Source organism: Drosophila persimilis, unplaced genomic scaffold (genome assembly GCF_003286085.1).
Source record: "Drosophila persimilis strain 14011-0111.01,24,50 unplaced genomic scaffold, DperRS2 tig00000520-arrow-pilon, whole genome shotgun sequence".
In the NCBI taxonomy this organism is placed as follows: Eukaryota; Metazoa; Arthropoda; class Insecta; order Diptera; family Drosophilidae; genus Drosophila; species Drosophila persimilis.
The window spans coordinates 1,396,811-1,409,611 of record NW_020825317.1 but is presented as its reverse complement, the minus strand read 5'-3'; the positions used below and the strand labels follow the sequence as shown (position 1 = coordinate 1,409,611).

At 38.2% G+C, this 12,801-nt stretch overlaps 1 protein-coding gene across 1 annotated transcript in view; it reads right to left on the bottom strand.

Moving 5' to 3' along the window:
- Positions 1–4,877: 4,877 nt before the first annotated feature.
- LOC6602852 overlaps positions 4,878–12,801 on the bottom strand; it is a 30,344-nt gene continuing 22,420 nt past the window's right edge. Inside the window, exons 4-6 of the mRNA XM_026990135.1 lie at positions 7,991–8,250; positions 7,677–7,769; positions 4,878–5,151 (exon numbers count right to left, since the gene is read on the bottom strand). Coding sequence (XP_026845936.1) covers positions 5,047–5,151; positions 7,677–7,769; positions 7,991–8,250 — 458 coding nt within the window. The 3' untranslated portion in view covers positions 4,878–5,046. The remainder of the gene's footprint in view (positions 5,152–7,676; positions 7,770–7,990; positions 8,251–12,801) is intronic.

Sequence of the window (12,801 nt, the reverse complement as noted above, 5' to 3'; positions counted from 1 at the left end):
ACAGAACACAAATTTTTAGAACATCAATATATACAAAAATAATTGTTTTCTTAGAAAATCATTATTTTTTTTGGTTTATATTAAATTAAATTGAATATTAAATATAAAATTAGTTTGTACATATAATGAAATGTACCAATAAAAGTTCTTTATCGATCCAAAAAAATAAACAACAAAAATGTATGGTGATATATTTTTCCAATTCCCCGGCAGCAAAGTTTAAGCAACTTTAACAATGTATTTTAAAGCTTATAAAAATCGTATCACAATGTACTCGTGAAGACAAACTTTCTTCCAAATACAGCTTATTTTATGCAAATATTTGTTATTCGTGCAGAAGTTATTACTTTGCAAGCTAAAAAGGCTGAAGCTCCAACTGTGCTTCGCACAGTGCATATAGTCTATAGTTTAAAATTTCATTTTTTGTTGTTTACATTCATTATAAATTTAAGGACTTAAATTGGGTGTTTTATTGGCTATAATATAACAATCCATATATGTATGTACATTGTAAAAGAAAACGTTACTCTTTGGACTCCCTTAAAAATTGCAGTAGCTCTGTTTGGAAGTTCGTTTGGCCTTGGCAGCTCACAATTCGCTGGGGCTTCTCTCGCTTTGTTTCCTGGTGTTCCTCCTGTAATTTCTGCTGCTCTTTCTGGACTTCAAGCATTTCCCGAACAATCTCAAGAAGATTTTCCTGTTAGAGCTGCAGTTGGATCTATCCTCGTCGATATAAACGGAATTATTTCGGGACCCCCGAAAATCCGCAGTACTATCAAGACAAATAATCAATGCCAAATGGAAATGGACTGTATCATTTCGACATTCATTAAACATTCGTTCATCATAAAAAATAAAAAAAAAACATACATACATATACATACAGCTTATTTTATGCAAATATTTGTTATTCGTGCAGAAGTTATTACTTTGCAAGCTAAAAAGGCTGAAGCTCCAACTGTGCTTCGCACAGTGCATATAGTCTATAGTTTAAAATTTCATTTTTTGTTGTTTACATTCATTATAAATTTAAGGACTTAAATTGGGTGTTTTATTGGCTATAATATAACAATCCATATATGTATGTACATTGTAAAAGAAAACGTTACTCTTTGGACTCCCTTAAAAATTGCAGTAGCTCTGTTTGGAAGTTCGTTTGGCCTTGGCAGCTCACAATTCGCTGGGGCTTCTCTCGCTTTGTTTCCTGGTGTTCCTCCTGTAATTTCTGCTGCTCTTTCTGGACTTCAAGCATTTCCCGAACAATCTCAAGAAGATTTTCCTGTTAGAGCTGCAGTTGGATCTATCCTCGTCGATATAAACGGAATTATTTCGGGACCCCCGAAAATCCGCAGTACTATCAAGACAAATAATCAATGCCAAATGGAAATGGACTGTATCATTTCGACATTCATTAAACATTCGTTCATCATAAAAAATAAAAAAAAAACATACATACATATGTATATATGTTTACTTATTACCACCATTTTCTGGTTTCTCTGCCTATCGTATTTTTTCTTGTTTTAGTTTTCAACGATCTGAAATTCGAGTTACGGCTTGAAATATGTCTAGCCGCGAACTATTTTTTATTGCCATTCACTGTTTTTAGGGTTGCCTTTGATTACCATCAGATAAATATCGCATAGAAACGTGCGGCTTTCGAACATCCCCGATGGATGGTGGAATAATAGGGAAATTTTCGTAACGGCAAACCTCAGTTAAACACTTACAATTAGTTACAATTACATTAACTACAAAATCTGTATTAACGAATTATTTAACATACCTTGACTGACATTTGTATATATTCTTATGCCGTGTTTATTCAATCGCAAGCAAGATCAAATCTCCTGAACTTTTTACTAAATACTTTACTAAATATTTCCACTCTGAACAAATTGACTTTGACCCATAACACAAATATAAGTTGGTAGTCCGTTCAAATTTTTCGAAGTACTCTTAGGTCGTCTTTGTGTATTATATGTATTGATATATTGTAAAATTAAAAATAAGACAATTCTGAACAAATAAATAATTTTAATTGTGCAAAAAAATATGTAATTTTTGTTTTCATAAAATTAGTTTTAGTATGCACGTGTGGTACTGATAGAAATTTAAAAAAAAAAATATAAAATGTAATCAGAGGTCAAAGATCTTCAAAACTACATACCTACATAACTACAAAACTACAAAAGCTTACCTTTTAAAGGAACAGTAAAATACTATCCATATCCAGCACCCTAGTTCATTTATAAAAATGCATAAGGAGCCCTAGGTCTATTGAAAAAGCTCATTCCCGCTAAGAAGTAAGTAAGAAATGAAGTTTTCGTGACTAATGACTCTCCTCCTATGTAACTATGAGCTAAATAATAAATAAGTGTACATAAACAGAACGCTTGTAGGACCAAACTGTCTCATAAAAGTGTGTTTTAGATTATACTGGCAATAGGTCGCAGCCAAAGAACATTCAAAATTGACACTTTTTTCACTGAGCAGCAATTTACTTAATATTTATGCACATCCTGCATCTTTAAAGTCGAATGTAGCTAAACTACATATGAAACGTATGATTCTTGTTTTGTACTTTTTATATTTCTGGTTTTTTTTAAAGATGTATTCATTGTTGACATTCTTTAATAAAAAAAATGGCTAACAAATAAACAAAAAAGACTGCGGCAGGTATAAGAAGAATACAGACTACAATAGACCAACATTTTGAATACAAAAATTGTATGTGTTGTCGCCCAATATTTCACTCATATACATATAAGGTATATTATTAAATTAAGTTAGTAATACAGCATTGAAATTTGAGTCGCATACGAAATAGTTACTACTAAAGCATGGATTGGGAGGTTGGAGATCGAGCGAAGTGAAGCGAGGGTAAATTAACTATAAAAAGTTTCTTAAAATTCCATGAGGATATCACACACACTTTTTTTAGCTGGTTAATGATCATCACATCATGAGATCGGTTCAAAAAATAATTTATCAGATTGACAGAGCCACGCTGAATTATTTCCTCACTGAAAATGGATGCTGAATTATCATAGTATCAGGGTCGCAAAAATCTTCTATGTCACATAATGTAATGAGGAAGGCGTTAAATGTGTTTTGACAATTAAAAGTTTGAAATTTTGCGATGTAAACTTTGGAATGTTTTTGACTGGAATGATCAAAATGGAGAGATTGAAATGTCGGCGAATGTTGAAAATTTAAATAATGTGATGAATTATTCGTGGAATGAATAATTTTTCGGGGCATATTGAAGATTAAGATGAAAACATGGGTCCGGACGGGTCATTTGTCTGTCAAAGGTTTAAACTAAAAAACCATCGTATCACTTATTTGAGATCACAAAAGATTATCTCTTTTTATAAATACATAGTTATTTTTTAATAGTTTATTTCTTAAAAATTCGCTATATTGAACATGTTTGTACCAAGTTTTTGTCCATTCCAGTAAATAAGTAGTGTAGTCCCCAGCGACAAAGGGGAAACCTGTATTCCATGTACCCCTGCTCCCTGCTTGTGTTTGGTATGGGAACTTCACAAGTTATGCCACCAGTTTGCCTCCAACTTTTCCTTCAGATGCTGTTGCATGCGCGTGTGAGTGTGTGTGCGTGCTGCGGCTCTGTTTGCTTTACGGAGTCGAGAGTCGAAACTTCACCGGAGCGCTAATGTTGTTTTTGTTGATTTTGCTCTTGTGGCGTTCGTCAGTTTGTCCCCCTGCCATCCTACCCTTCGGACTGGACATACAACCCCTGTATTTATTATTATTTTTGCTGGCACCTATGGCATTAGGCAACCAAATTACGGGTATACTGGAAGGTTCATCAGCCGGGCACAGAACGTCCATTCATATCTGGACTTTAATGTTTTCGATCAAAAAGTGCATAAAAATACGAGCTTAGAGGATTTCTGTCATTTTTAACGTTTTATGTGACTTTAAGTATACAACATTTCTAATATATTCTTATAATGAAATGATAAATGGGCATTTCCGCGGATACGTTCGTATGTTTTGATTTACTAAAAAGATAGAAAACAAATATTTTCCCCAGGTTTTTTTTTTGTCGATTCGATAGAATTTTGTTAGTCCTATGTTTACTACAACAGAACGTACGCGAAATATAAGCTGACTTTGGCTTTACCTAATCTAAGCTAAAGCAGTTAACTTATTTTAAAAGAGGATTAATGTAGGTTTCCGCCGATTACTTACACAATAAATTGTCTCTACTGGTATTTTGAAAATTGAATTAAGTACCGGTCGCGAAAGTACGATTTTTCCATGTGTTTTTTTTTACTTTATCACCTCACACTCTCTCATAAAGCACTCCATATTTTCTTAACAAACAACTTAGTTGACTTTTAAGAGACTTTTGGGGGAAACCTTTTATCAGGAATCATCTTTCTAATAGAAGAAAATAGTAAAGGAAAACATGACTATAAATATATGGAAAAGTACCAGAAAAGTTTTCAAATCAAAGATAATAAAATTATATGCCAATTGGTTAAATTAGCTGAGTTTCAATCAATTTAGAAAATAATATCGGGAAAAATGTATATGGAAGTGTGTTTTTATTGACTTTTGTTTTTTGGTTGACATTTCCACGGAAATGCCCAAATGTACGACATAAGCAGTAGGTTGAATACTCGTAATTTAAAGACTAACAATATTGAATAAGTTTGAAAAAATATGAGTGTAGAACTTACAAATTGAAACAAATCAATCAAGATAATTATTGGAGTTCTGTAGAGGCTTTTAAAAATACATACATATGTAGTCAATAACTTTACAAAGTTCAACGATTTTTAATAAATTTAATTATATATTCCATATATATTTTTATTTATTTGTAGATCAGTCTGTGTGCATTCAAAACATAAAGAGCACTGCTAATTGAAAAACTATAGATAATGCTAGTTATAAATAACTATTAATATGTATATAATATACTACTCCTATGTATTAGCGAAAAAATAAAAATAATATATTCCTCTGCAGAGCTTTCAAGCAATCGTGTGTTCAATCCATCTACTTTTTTCAGGCCAAACATAACAATTTTCGCCAAAAAGAAGGCGTGGGCGGCAGCGTGGTGGGCACAAGACCCTCCCAAATGGCCGTATCGAACACATCCTTGACTTTTTCCTGTGAAAGAGGACAAATTAATAATTAAGCATATACAAATAATAAAATGGCTGGTTATGACTATGAGATTTTGTGGCAATTTTTTAGATGACAACGGTTATAAAAATCCATATCAAGTCTCTCATTAAACTTTCGAATGCTCCCAAATACGTTGAACATAGTTAGAACTGCCACTTGAAATTTCCTGCCTTCAGAAGTACATTTCGTATCGTCTTATGCACTGACAAGTCCCCTGATAGCTCTATTAGGGCGTTAGCGTGCACTGTCTGTAGAATCAACGGGCTCAAGCAAAACCAAGGAGAAGTGGATCCGTAGAAGAGCGCAGCCCTCTTCTCGCCCAACCGCCAAAGCGCGCTTCCGAAATTTTGAAAAAAATTTGTAACAGTTAGATCTAACAGTAGTGTGGATACCAAATTTGGTTGCGCTCATCTTAAGGTACAGGCACAGCCGACCAGAAAACGAGTGTTAGAGAGAGGGAGAATGAAATTGTTTTTCTGGTTGTCTGCATACAAAATTTTGTTGCTCTCTCGGGACGGACAGACAGACATGGCTCCATCGACTCGGCTATTGATGCTGATCAAATATATATATCCCTTATGGGGTCGAAAATGCTTCCTTCTAGTTGTTACACAAACCCATTTTCATCAGAAACTTAACATAGACCTATACTCTTTGATTATCGGGTATAAAATGGTAATTTTTTAAGGTTCTTTTTAATTTGTAATCTTTCTTTATTGCAATAAATTCTGTTTGTTACTGATGAACGTGTTTCAAAAATGGTCTATGTTTCTTTGCAGTCTTCCTTTGTCTACATATAGTCCACATGTAAAGGTGATCATCATAATGTGATCCCAACCACCTTGACACCATCGTTTTATAGCTTTTAATTACTTTACTAAACAGCATATGTACGCTTCGAACCAAACCGACTTTTTTTTTATAGCTTTGGGGCTTTTAATTAATTATGGGTTTTTTTTGTGGTGTGTTTTTTTTTTAAGTAGTTCTTTTAGTTCTTTTAGTCGATTCGATGGGCTTCATCGATGGGCTTCATCCACTTTTTAGTTTTCATAATGATAGCTATAACCATGTGGTCGCGAAGGTACGCGGAATATAAGTCGACTTTAGCTTAATCGTAACTGAATATTCCAAATCAGTTAATTTATTTTAAAAGAGGATTAATGTATGTTTCTGCCGAGCATTAACACGATAAATTATCTGTATTGGTGTTTTTAAAAAATGAATTAGGTACCGGTCGCGAACTTACGATTTGCCATTCGTTTACTTGATCACCTAACATTCTTCCACAAATAACTCCATATTTTCTTAACAAACTACTTAGTTGGCTTTTAAGAGAGTCTTTGAGGAAAACCTTTCATCAGGGATAAACCCTCTTATAGAAGAAAATAGTAAAGGAAAACATGACTATAAGTATACGGAAAAGTACCGTAAAAGTGATCTTCTGCTAACCATATTTTAATAGGTTTTCAGATCAGAGGTAATAAAATTATACACCAATTGGTTAAATAAGTCGAGTTTAGAATTATAAAATTTGGTAAATAATATTGGGACAAGAGTATATGGAAATGTGAGTTTATTGACTTTTAATTTGTTGTCCTCGGTTACCATTTCTACGGAAATGCCCATATGCGAGTATATGTCTTATCTACAATCTATTTTCTTTCGCAAGAAACTGTCGCGGTCCACATTATCATTATCATTATCATCATCGCCAACATCTGGTAGCAGATGTCGTATTATTTCTTGCGTTCGATTCATCTTCGGGCAACCAAGTGTTGCCACCATTAGGGAAATATGCAAAGATTCTTTGCCAAAGAGTGCAATGCACTGCTGCCAGGTCCGGCGGGCAGTGACAGTGAGCAAAGTCATTCATTCGGAAGTGCTGGGGCAAACAAAGGTGTCACCAGAGCCTTTTTATACCGGGCCCGAAGGAAGCGTTTCCGACCCCATATAGCACGAATATATACTTTCCTCTTATCCCAGCTCTCCCCCTGCTCTTTCCGCGCACCGAAAACCGCACAATTGTGATAATTGTTTAGGTGTGTGCATGTTGTCGCTCAACGTTACGAGGCAACTCAAAGGGATGACACCCTGCGAATCTCGCATAGCGCAGATCCATCCCCGATACTAGTACGAGTAAGTGCTTCAACATCTTTGGGATGTTTCATTTGATCTTTGAGGGATTATTTGTCGCTAAAAAACCCCAGAACCCCAGAAACCCAGAACCGCAGAAAAGACTGCTCGCTTTTATTATGTTCTCTTCATTAAAAAGTGGGTATCCGCTAGCTCAAACACTCCACGATTTGATTAAGACATATTTTTTAAGTGTTTAAACTAGAGAGCCGCAATGGAGTCGTTGTTGGACCCAGAACCAGAGCAATGACTTTTCTGTCTTTTGGCTGTATACTCGTATTATATGATGTTTTCTCCTCTCCAGTCCCCTCTCCAAAGTCGTTTTGCGTGCTTCTGTGGCCCGCTTCCCAAGAAATGGCGAGAGATGGACTCACCTGTGTGGCTGACGAAGTTTCAATGTATTTTGCACCAATTGTTGTTGCCAAATCCCAGGCGTCTGCATATGAAATTGCTTTCTCACCGTTTGTCTGCAAAGCGGAATTAAAAGGGAGGACGAGAAAAAGGGGGAAAAAACGTTAGCTCGAATCAGATTACATCAAACAAGATTTTCATAAATATTTGAGTCGCAGAGCGGCAGATAAATTATGATGAAATACCTAGAAGCTCTTCTTCAGACACGGACAGCACCGGTACCGACACCGGAATAACAAAATAAATCAAATCCGAAAAAAGCTGCAGTACACCTCACCTGAAGTTTGTTCAGGACACTCTGATTTCCGCGTAGATCGGCTTGGGTTCCCACGAGAATCAGGGCCGCCTTGGCCTTGGCGAACTTCGGTGCCCACTTCGATTTTATGGCCCGAAACGTTTCCGGCTTGACTACTGAAAAGCATAGCAGAAAGACGTCGCTGTCCGGGTAGCAAAGCTCGCGCAATGGATCTAAAGTGTCCTGACCGGCGGTATCACAGAGGGTCAAGTGCACCGGACTTTCGTTCACATTGACATCGGCTGGAGGGATACAATGAGTGTGGTTTTGAACAACAGCAAGGTGTTAAATAAAATATATTGATCAGCATCAATAAAATATACGCTGCGATTTGCATAACATACACTATGGAACACCTCTTTCAATTAAATATACATTTACATATTTCCATTGGATTCACCAAATGCGAGTACCTTTGCGTATGATTGCGTATCATTGCGTATCATTGCGTATCATTGCGCCTTGCCACTAAAAACTCTACACAAGCCACGGGAGCAGAAGTCAGCAGAGCCTGGTCAAACTGTCCACTGCAGACCACTGCATTCGTATTTGTTTCTGCTTTGTTCCCTGTTTATTTGCCAAATGAATCAATCAGTGTGTGAGCCCCCTTCGGTTTGGTTTGGTTGGGTTTCGGTCGCATTGCTGGTTCAATTTAATTGCAAAATATGTAAATTGCTCGTCAGGCTGCACCGCTGCCCGCTGCCCCTCTGCCCGCACTCTCCGATTGAATTTTGCTGTTGGAATTTAATTTATTTTAAAATGCTTATGCTCGGCCAAGGCTGTCCGTATCCATCCTTTGACCCTTTACGGAAGTGCACATTTTTGGGATACCATTTTAGACGGTCGGACGCGCACAAGGTGGCTCTTTGCCCCAAACGCATGCTCGCATCCACACGCACACACACACATGCACACACACACACAGATCAGTATTGGAAATGCCAGAAATTTGCCAATTCATTTGCCCCCAACCTCCTCTGTGCCTCTATGCCTCTATGCCTCTATGCCTCTATGGCTTTGATATGTCCTTTGTTCCCTAGCTTAGGTATAGATATTAATTAGCTCCTTGGAGCATACGGCTGTTTGCCAGCACAGAACCAACTAATATATCAGATGAAGATTTAATTGCGAGTATAAATCCCATTAAGTACGATTGAAGATTATCTTGTAATTGTAATCATTTGTAGCTCTTGGCGCGACTCAAGGCGAGAGTTCAGCGGTAATGGTGCACAGCCACACCTTCCATTCTCAAAACGGGATCTTAATATGGGTTGCAGCCGCGGACAGTTAGCATCTTCAATGCCTTGTCCTCAGTATTGAACAAAAATATTGCCTCTGGGCTACCTGTAATTCTAGACAGAGCTTACTGTTGCGGAGGTCTCTGTGAATAAAACAAACAATGGGCGCCTGGTAAACTACAAATGCACCTTAAAGTTTCAGCGGAAACCACAAACTATTTGCTCGCTCTTAGTGAAAAATTCTACTCTCAAAATGCTCTGCACTGACTCGTACGAGTACCGTAGTAGTGTATTCCAGCCGCACATGGAATCACATATGTACGAGTATGTAGGAGTATAAATAATGACAGCTCGAACTGTGGGCCGGCACATTTCCCACTGGCATCACAAAAAGAACCAAAGTACCCTTTACTTCTCTAACTCATTTATAAATGTCTGAATACTCGTTGCTTAAAGTAAAAAAAATATTCTTTAGAGTAAATTTACTTTCCGGAGAACTGCTATGAATTTTGCACACTAGTGCTTTTCTATACTCAAAGGGTACAGACGTATTAAAGTCGGTGCTTTTAACGTGAGCACCTGATGTATTGGCTTTTCCTCACGGTGCCAAGCACCAGGATTAATTTAGGCGTCAATCAGCGCCGCATTGGGACATTGTCCCGCTGGTGCGAGCTGGAGCCGGTCTGCTTTGGCCAAGACTTCCTCCCTGTCTTGGACCGATGCGCAGTGGGCAAAAAACAGTCAATTGTTGTGCAAATTGTTGTTGCTTAATGGTGGAATAATCAAAGGATTTTGTTGGACATTTTTTATTTTTTTTTTTTAATTTTTTTTTTTTTTTATTTAGCATAAATTATGTTATGTTTGATTTATTTTTTGTTGACAGTAGCAGAATGAAAAAATTATTTCAATTTAAATATGAATAATGCACACATTGCACTACGAAGAGTGCGTGTGAGAGAGAAAGAGAAAGAATGAGTAGGCGTCACACAAGACGGACGGAAGGACATCCTGTACTAATTTTGAGTATCGGGTATTACAAAAGTGTTGTCCTGGTCGATGCCGTGCCAGCTCTATCATAGTGAGACCTCTTGGCGAAAACTCCCCGATTCCCCCCAATTCGGAGAGCATTTTTTCCCAGTCAATGCATTGAGTGATACTGAAGATCATTTTCAATATTTAAAATTGAATTTTAAATTTTAACAAAACGACTTCTACTTTCTATAAATTTTACATAAAAACGGAAAAGAATTTCAAAAAATCCGAAAAAGTTTTTAGGGTCATGTTTTGCGTTGTTTTTGTCGAAGCTTCCGTAATTTTGAACAGAATCCGATTTAAGCAGACCACAGCAGATATTCTTCCAGGTACAATTTCTTCCAACGCCATTTGCCAACCGATCCCTCTGACCAAGTGGGGGAGTGGCCTGGGCCTGTTGCGTCTTGGGTGTATAAGCAGGTGGGAAAAACATAAAAATTTTGAGATTACTGACGCAACCGTTCATGTCTAGAAGGAACATTCATGTTTAAGCGTCAGCGAAAATGAGTTGAGCGGGGGGCTGGTACATATGTATACATATGTATGTACATACATACATAATTTTTATGTACGAGTACGTACATATGTTTGAAGAGTGGGGAGAGTGGGGAGTGGAAAGTGGGGGTTTCGGATTGTTTTGGCACGCCCCGACGGGAAAATTTGACCTCGTCCTATCTAAAAGATAATCATGGCAGCCTTTTATTCATTGCAACGCTGCTCCACTACCACTGCTGTCGCTGAAAGCTCCTCCAACTGCTTGCTCTGTGTAAATAAAGCTGGATGACTGGCTTTCGCTGGGATTTTTTCAGCAGCATGCTGCATGTTGCATGCAGCAGGAGGAACATCAAGCAGCACCAGGCAGCACCGGTCGCCAGACCCATGACGCCGGGGCTCATGTAAAATAGATTTAATTTGTGCGCCGCATAAAACTCATGAATACATTTCGGGTTGCCACGGCTACTCCCACTACCAAGCTGAACCGACCCGAACCGACCCGACCCGACCCGACCCGACCCGAACCAAACTGTACCGAACCTTAGCATTCCATCCTATTCCGCCCGACTTGACTTGATGTTAATGGGGATTGCTTTGCAGTGCTGTGCTGTGCTGTGCTGTGCTGTGCTGTGTCCCGTCCTGTCCTATTCCGTCTTCTCTTTCCTTTGTACTATGTAGCTGAAGTCCTGCCACCAATCGTAATTTCGCGAGGTGAAATAATTTTCAAAAAGTAAAAGTGAAAATCAATGCCGGAGCACCCTCACAACACACACAAAGCATTGAATGCTGTTTTCTCGTTACCCACTCACTCACTTGCTCGCTCGTTCACTGAGGCACTGCCACAAAGGAGAATTGTTTGCCATCTCAGCTGAAAATCGCATTTCGCGAAGGCCATCTCAAACAAAGAGGGGATAATAGAGTGGCTAGTAGCGAGAGCGGCAAGTGCTAGGACTAAGAACTCCGTAGTCGAGATTCAGACTAGCAGATACCCGATGGCCGAATATACAGAAAACATCCGAATTTAGTGTAGAATACTGCTTGCCGTGAAAGGTATGGCAGTAGAGCAATACGAGTACTTCTTTTCTGTTACCTTCAATGGCTTGAATAGTTAGCCGGTCGCATTCGATATCTCTTGCCAGAGCAAAGTAAAGTAATGCTCGTAATGGCTCTAGCTATTCTAGTCACCAAGATCACCTAGACATCACTACTATGGATCAAGAATATACACATCGATATGACTAACAATACACATATTCGTAAGTGCTGAAATGCTTGGAGTACCTCCTTGCGTTGTCGTGTCCTCATTTCAATACCCTGTGCAAGGGTAAGAAAAGAAAACCGAGCTAAAAGAAGAAAGAAAAAGGGGAGCAGACCAGGACAAAAGGAAAAGTATCGCTGGCGGTTCCTTGGATGTGACTGGATCCATGTCTGAGGAGCTGTGTCCATGGAAAGGGAGCAGCTCTGTAATTATGGGCTCAAAAGTCAGTAGGCCCCTCAGGGTCTTTCCCCAGATCCAACGCCCGAAAAAGCTTCTGACTCAGCACTATTCACACCCAATTGAGTCTGAGACGATCTTCCTCTCTTCCTTTGTCCGTCTGTCTGTTTGTCTGTTCTTTTTCTCTTCACAATTGACTGAAAACGGTTGGTTTTATAGCTGTAGAAGTCCATTTTGTGGAGAAATCTGTTGTTGCCATACGTCCCACAACTGATGTGAAATTGTCTTCAAATAAAAGAAAGTTGAGGCTGCAGAAATAGTTTAGTTGAATCTGCCCAAATACGAGTGCACTTTACAATATTATGCCATGTGAGAACATGGCATGTTGTCTGAGCAGCAGGCAAATCAATTTTGAGCCAGAGTGGACGGACCACTCCACTATGGAGATTTAAATCCCTCAAAAATTGAAAACCGCCAAGACCTGATTAAATTTGTTTGATAATCTTAACCAGTCGGGTTTTTACTACGTGCTTTGAGCTTTGAACCGTATCTAGTAGTTGTGATGTCTTCGTAGGTTGAAGGTTAAAGTGGCC